Raw genomic sequence first — 7,921 nt, forward strand, 5'->3', positions numbered from 1 at the left:
TATCTGGCGTTCCCTCCTTATATGATCTCCACTATGTCACCAATACGGAGGAGCTGAGGATGAGGCTGAAACGAGGAAAAACGCTCCAAGGAGAAAATAAAGGTCCACTGTTCCCCCAGTCAGAGCAACCGATCAAAAAGATCGAAACTGCCCTTTATAGGATTCTGTCACATTCAAATGATTTCCTAAATCAATCAATTCAGTGGCGAAGCGTAATTCAATTCAACCACGATGGGAAAATCCTCAGTCTCAACGCGTAAAAAAAAGACACAGAGCTCACATCTGGCCCAAATCAATGGTAAAAGAATGACGAGATAAGAGGCATTGTGAGCAGTTCATCTACGTCTTAATGTTAAAGGTCTAATAATGGTATCGATTCGTCTCCCCATTAGTAGACGACATACCGTTTCAAAGGAGAGATGACGAGCTCAGGCACTGAAGAGCTTCCTGTGATGAAGCCTCCGCAAACCATCAAGAGATCTAAGGGAAACGGGAGGATTTGTTACTTATAGGCGCATGGTGTCAATATGTGACTGTCCCCCAAAGGAGCGATAGGCCTACGTCCCTTCAGAAGAGAAAAAAAGTAAATTTCAGTCATCTGTCACCATCGTAGCAGATACTGAAACCCCAGCTACGTGATTCTTCTTCTGGATGCTGAGTAGTTCTCCCTCTCTTTCAGAGAAGCACCCAGCAGCTATTGAGAGTCTGCGAGCACACGCACTCAGTGGTGGAAAAAGTACTCACATCACATGTAGGCTGCTACTCACAAAAACTTGCACTGGGGAGGGGATTAGTATAATTTGTTGGTTTCATTTGAATCCAGCAAACAAAAATTTGCTAATTTTCCCAAATTTTTATTCAGATTTGAGAAATTGTGAAAACACTATTAAAAATCACACCCTGTGTGAAGTGGGCGGTGTCTTGCTAGCTAATCACAATACTGAATGGAGTCAACCAATCATGTACAAAAGATAAATACATTTATTGAAACACTCTTTATGATGGACGAAACCATAACTTGAGAAAAACAAACTTTTGGTTTTTTTCAAGTTATGGTTTCTTATATAGGGCTATGCACATGTGTCATGTGACACTGGCCAATCACAGTCCTGAATAGACTGTGATTGGCCAATCACAGCGCAGGATAATTGTACAAATTTCCTGGGCCCAGATCACAGCGCAGGAAAATGTACATTTTTCCAAATCTCACTTATAGGGGCGGTTTCACCGCCCAAAAATCACACCCTGTGTGAAGTGGGCGGTGTCTTGCTAGCTAATCACAATACTGAATGGAGTCAACCAATCATGTACAAAAAATAAATACATTTATTGAAACACTCTTTATGATGGACGAAACCATAACTTAAAAAAAACCAATTTATGGTTTTTTTAAAGTTATGGTTTCTTATATAGGGCTATGCACATGTGTCATGTGACACTGGCCAATCACAGTCCTGAATAGACTGTGATTGGCCAATCACGGTGCAGGGTTAGGCGGGGTACTTTTTGGCCAATCACAGCGCAGGATAATTGTACAAATTTCCAAACCTCACTTATAGGGGCGGTTTCACCGCCCAAAAACATCACAGAAATGGTTACGGGATGTTAGTATAATTATTAGTTGGTTTCATTTGAATCCAAACAAACAAAAATGTGCTCATTTTTCATTTGTGGGCGGTGAAACCGCCCCTATAAGTGAGGTTTGGAAATTTGTACAATTATCTTGGGCAGTGAAACCGCCCCTATAAGTGAGGTTTGGAAATTTGTACAATTATCCTGCGCTGTGATTGGCCAATCACAATCTATTCAGGACTGTGATTGGCCAGTGTCACATGACACATGTGCATAGCCCTATATAAGAAACCATAACTTTAAAAAAAACATAAATTAGTTTTTTTTAAAGTTATGGTTTCGTCCATCATAAAGAGTGTTTCAATAAATGTATTTATCTTTTGTACATGATTGGTTGACTCCATTCAGTATTGTGATTAGCTAGCAAGACACCGCCCACTTCACACAGGGTGTGATTTTTTTGTTCAGAATTGAGAAATTGTGAAAACGCTAATAAAAAAACAGAAATGGTCTGGTCAGGGGATGTTAGTATAATTTGTTTGCTCCCTTTTGAATCCAAGTGTTTGCTGTTTTTGTTCATAATTTCTAAAAATCTTAAAAACGCTTCACAATTTCATATTTTTATTTGCGACTGACAAGGTCGAGGTACAACCACCATCTGCTTCATTTCACCACTCTGCCACCATCATCGGGACAAAGATGTTTGTATTTGGGGGCTGGGCGCTGGGGGGACCAACGGGTCCACGACTACAACAACATCAAAGTGTTTGACACAGAGACCAACTGCTGGCTGAGCACAACTTCTGTACAGCTACCAAAAAGGAGCCGCAGGAGTCATTCAGAGTTTGTCTACAATGGAGAGCTGTACATATTTGGTGGTGACAACTCGAACCAGACCTTCAATGATCTGTGGAAATTCAACCCAGAGACCTTCTCCTGGAAGAAGGTTGAGCCCAAGGGGGAAAGCCCATCTCAGGCATCTTTGTGCAGCTGCAGCTGCATCATCCTCTTTAAATTTGACCTGTACATATTAGAGTCCTAATACGTTATGCAAGCTGGCAGTTATTCAGTGCGGTCTGCAGCAGTACTCACACACAACATCAAGTGGGAACTGGCAGCCATGATTAACAACAGCAACTGAAATAACTGAAAATAATATATTTTCAGTTTTTTATTATTATTTATTATTATTTTTAATCCGCCCCTGAACGTGTTGATATGTATTATATGTATTATTGTGTTATTTTTTGCTATGTTGATGAATTGAATTACATAGGACCACAATGGAAACAAGTACCCAGGACATTTTTGTGTTAGGGTTAATATATTCATGCTTTTAGCTGGACACATGTTTAATCTGAGTTCAGGAGACCTCAAGGGGAGGTAAACGTGTTCAGTGGTGGCTTATCCAACGGGCTTGAGGTGCTGAAGCACAGGGCACCAACCTGGGGGGGGCACCAAACGGCGTGAAGAAAAAGAAAAAACTGCGAAATTTAGAAGCAGGGTTCCGCGCAAGGTCCAAGCACCGGGCACCACGAAGGGTTAATCCGCCCCTGAACGTGTTGATATGTATTATATGTATTATTGTGTTATTTTTTGCTATGTTGATGAATTGAATTACATAGGACCACAATGGAAACAAGTACCCAGGACATTTTTGTGTTAGGGTTAATATATTCATGCTTTTAGCTGGACACATGTTTAATCTGAATCCATCTCAGAGAATTCATTGGTCCTCATGATAGGGCAGTGGTTCTCAAACTTTTTCAAGTCAAGGACATGTATTTGGTCGCGGACCCGCCCCCCCCCCATCTGAAAATGTTTTGTGCCAGGGACCCCCATCTGAAAATGTTTTGTGCCAGGGACCCACATCTGAAAATGTTTTGTGCCAGGGACCCCCAGAAGAGAAGATTTATGTTAAAGAATTCAAAATTATTCAAAACTTTCCAAACATTTTTGATATTTTTCAAAACATTTAATAAATAGCAGATATACAAGCTCTGCTTGTATATCTTTTTTCACAGGCCATGATGTCATCAATATGACTTCACTCATCTCCATATTTGGGCATGTTTGGGCACAGACAGACATACACACATATGTGAGGAGGTTGCAGATTGGGGATGATGCAATGTTATGATATGTACCCCCATGCTGGAAAACTGTTACATACTGTGATGTTAGGATTTTTTTAATGGTGTGGCTCTGTAGGAGGTTAGCCATTTTTTTTAGCTCAAGACCCAAAAGAGAAATTAGATGTTTGCCCGGTACCCAAACTAGTGAAAATAGCAAATTTCACTACTTCTTAAACATTTGTTTTCTAATTTTTTTTAAATTATTTTAATGTATTCCTGAAATATTTTGTTTTAATACTATGTTTTGACATTTACATATATATATATATATATATATATATATATATATTGTTTTAATACTATGTTTTGACATTTACTCGTGACCCATAAAAATTTGTACGCGACCCAAAGACGGGTCCCGACCCACTGTTTAGGAAACAGTAACTTTAGGGCGACTCACAACATTGCGTCACTTCGGGAAGTGGAGCTGTCACGTGCAATAATCCACTTCCTGTTTACCGCTCGTGTCTCTACCTTGAACCAGTACCAGTGATTGCAACATCCCACAGTCGTGTTGATTCGGGTCCAACAGGTCAGCTCATACAGCCTGGAGGGTGCTGACCACCGCGCCGATCGCCGTGCGACCACCGTGTCGTTGTTCTGTTGTCGTCGTGTTGACGGAGGAGACATGAAGACGTGACATTGAGGGAGGAAACGTGACCAGGCCAGGAGTCCTGGAGGTTTCCTGACTCCAGTCAGGTGACGGTGGTGCTTTTTAGTTGGATTGTACTCTCGTCAGCTCAACCAGAAGGAATGTGTGAGAGGACTAAACATCTCCTGTGGTGAAAAAGTCGCCTCTGCTTTGCGTGTAGTGGATTTATTTCGCCATTTTATTTCCCCAGTCCCCCAATTAAACAAAACAAGCTGTGAGGTGGAGCTAACGTTAGCTAGCCAGTTAGCCAGCTGGTGTTGTTTGTTTCCACTCTGCTGGCTTGTAAAGGCTGGCTGACGGACTGTGTGTGGAGGGTGTCAGTTCGCCGGTGCCCTGAATTCGGGAAGCCTCCCCGGCTCCGGCCCCCTCAAGCGGGCAGTCAGGAACAAACTGGCTGGGAAGGGATGGCCTGGTCGGTCCTCCCGTTCCCAAGGACAAGGCGCTGCGGTGTTTGAAGGAGGGCGAGTGCGGATCGAGCCCACCTCCGTGGGTCGAGGCGCTACTATGATGGCCGCCTCCTCCCCCTCCGGGAGCTTCACGGCCTCCGGGCTGTCGGTCAGAAAAAGCGAGGAAATAGCGGACTTGATAGATTTGTTTTCAAAGATACAGTACAGGGCAAAAGAAGTCACTCCTCGGGTAAGTGTGGGGTCCTCCTTGGGAGTGCTGTTTGACTGTTAGTGTTGTTGATCTTCAAGGCTGGTGGTGTTTTTTACTGTCACCTGAAACATGACCCTGTCACAAAGTTAAACAACCTGCAACTTGCCAATATGTAACACCAGCCAACTTTATTTGTTCCCTCATCCCTGCATATTCATGCCTTGATTAGACTGGGACTGGTAGATTTACCAGAACCATGTAGTTGCTGCACAGTTATATTTTTAGTTAAGTAATACAAATTGTGCTTTTTCCTGCAGGTGTAGAATTACTCTGTTCTTTAACTTTAGCCAATAACTACAGTGACTTTCTTTCTGTCTTTACGCAGGTGGAGGCGATAGAGAATCGCTGCTTAGAGCTCTTTGGCAGAGACTATAAGTACAGTGTCATCCACAACACCAACGGAGAGGTGTGCGGCCACTACCCCCGGCAGATAGTCTACCTGGAGTATGAATCCACAGAGTTCCAGAGAGAAACTAGGTACCTCCCCACTCCTTGGCCAACCCTAACAGCAATACAAAGTCCAGGCAGCTCGGTTATGAGTCTCTCCGTTGTTTGTTTTGCATCACTCGACTTGTAATGTTCGCCATTTTCTGTGGTGCAGACTCGGAAAGCAATGGTTAGTAAAGCTTTGGATATTTGATTTATCAAGGCAGCTGAGGGTTAAAATGACTGATCTGTCATATGATACCACATGAATTCTGAAAATGGGAAGTTGTGTCTAATACATTCCAGTGTCAGCATCAGCATACCACAGCTCCATTGTCTTTCCGCTGTATGAGTGGCAATGGTAGATGCCATTTTTTACCGGAGAGCATCTTCTGTTCTCTGCAAACACTTCAGGCTCATACTTATGAGGCTAAAACTTGACTCTATGTTTGCCTTAGAACACTTGTCTCAGAACTGTCATCTGAGACAAGTGGCCCTTCTGATTTTTTGGGTGGGCAATGCAATTTGGAAAATCATTCTCTGAATCAGAGGCCCTCTGAACATGTTGATAGGCTAGCCAGATGTTGTAATTGAATTGGGCTAAGGAGCTCATCAGACAATTAGGTACTGTACAACACATTCACATTTTCACATTGTTAATTTTCATTGTCAGATTTGATCAATTGCATTCAATTGCTGAGAATGAAAACGAACAGTAACCGCAATCCAGCTACTTCACTATTGACCATAGACTACCTCTTATGTATCATCTCCCTTTGGTTGATGACTTGCCTCTAACTCCTAGCAGCTCCTCCTATATACGTATCTATCGGTTCTAGGAACCACAAGATCAAGGATTTAGATTGAATTGAATGAGTCTCAGAAGCATTCATTAGAGAATTGTCCTTATTGTCCTCCTTTTATCCAAAGTGCTCCAAAGTATAAGCATCACCCATTTGCACACACATTCACACACTGTCGTCAAACAGGGAACCTTCCTTTTACCTCCTGAACCACTGTCACCCAGAATTGGGATATGTACAGGTAGAGTCCTTCAGTCCCTCATAATGTGTGTGGCAAACTTTCCCTCTCTAAAGTAATGATCTTAATTGGGAGTTTATGCTGTAATAGTCCTTGATGCAAACTCATAGCATCTAAAAATGTTCATGGCAACACCATTATGTGTGATTGTTTTTATAGAGCATTATCTGTAGTTCATAGTTTCATTGACTCAAGGCTCCATTTACGGCAGGCATTTATATGTGTCCCGGATCAATGGATAGCACATAAGTCAGGTGTAAATGCTCCCCAGACCTGGGAAATATCCAAGCCACCCCCAAAGGCGGTCATAGGTGCATTTGAGCACATTCAAGTATCTATCTATGAATTCATGAAACCTGTGTGTTTGTAGCCTGGTAAACCCTCCCTCCGGAAATCTCATTTCCATTTGATTTCAGGAGTGAGTCTGGCCTGATCCGCCTTTCTGCAATATTGGCTGTGCTGGAGTTGGGCGGGAGTAATACCGTTGACTGACAACCCCTTCAGCCAATGATAATTTTTCCCCTTCAGCCAATCAGCAGTTCACCAGTCTTAATGTGACGCGACGGGACTTTTGAGACAGCCATACCCAAAATGGGTTGCCTTATTCGGATAGAATGGTGTCACTGCCCGCCCCTACCGGTTCTCTAAATTTTTATTTTTAAATAGGCTTTGTCATGATTAATTGACCACATATATGAAGTTAAACAACTAAATTCTATCCAAACGATATCTTATAAGTAAATTCCGTGCCTCAAAATAGAAGTTAGAGAGCTTTTTGAAGTAAAAAAATAGCGGAGAATTGGCCGCACAAGAAAAAGATGGCTGCCGTTCGTGTTTTGGGCTCACTCGAACTCGCCACCTGATTGGCCAACGTAAGCTGTCAATCACAGAACAATGAGCGACGACGCTGATAGGCGCGGCCGTTTGGCATACACAGCCAATATTGCAGAGAGGCGGTTCATGCCAGACTCACTCCAGGAATCAAATAGAAATGAGATTTCCGGAGGGAGGGTTTACCAGGCTAGTGTGTTTGTGTGTCCCGGCCATAACTTGGGCACCGCCTGACCGAACGACCTCAAACTTGACGTGTGTTCCCAGATGACCCGGGGGTAAAACATATTTGGCTACTCTAAATAAAAAAACAAAAAGAACAAACAAAAAGTCTGCAATTAATCAGTTATTCACCTCTGATGTATTGCCGTGGCTAAACGTTGGCCAGTTTAACTGTTGACCTAAATTGCAGATCAAGAACCATTGATTGATTTCTTGGTAGTGTTGGCTCAATAAACAGCTGGCGTTTTGCTGTTGTTTTGAATCTCAGCATACATGGGCCCACGTTTTGGTACAGCATGTGCTGAGCAAAGAGGTAATTTAGTTAAAATGTTAAAATAGATGAACTGATGGTGATCTACTTTTGTGTGTAGATTTGAGAGCACAA

General features: G+C 42.5%; 1 protein-coding gene across 1 annotated transcript in view; it reads left to right on the plus strand.

Annotated features, from left to right (window-relative positions):
* Window positions 1–4,157: 4,157 nt before the first annotated feature.
* Window positions 4,158–7,921, plus strand: part of LOC308081851 (phosphatidylinositol-3,5-bisphosphate 3-phosphatase MTMR14-like) — a gene marked incomplete at its 3' end in the record, with an annotated part of 7,136 nt that continues 3,372 nt past the window's right edge. Inside the window, exons 1-3 of the mRNA XM_080423471.1 lie at window positions 4,158–4,995; window positions 5,342–5,493; window positions 7,908–7,915. Of these exons, the coding sequence (XP_080279597.1) occupies window positions 4,864–4,995; window positions 5,342–5,493; window positions 7,908–7,915 (292 nt within the window). The 5' untranslated portion in view covers window positions 4,158–4,863. The remainder of the gene's footprint in view (window positions 4,996–5,341; window positions 5,494–7,907; window positions 7,916–7,921) is intronic.

This window comes from Gymnoscopelus braueri (genome assembly GCF_963280865.1).
Source record: "Gymnoscopelus braueri genome assembly, chromosome: 3".
NCBI lineage: Eukaryota > Metazoa > Chordata > Actinopteri > Myctophiformes > Myctophidae > Gymnoscopelus > Gymnoscopelus braueri.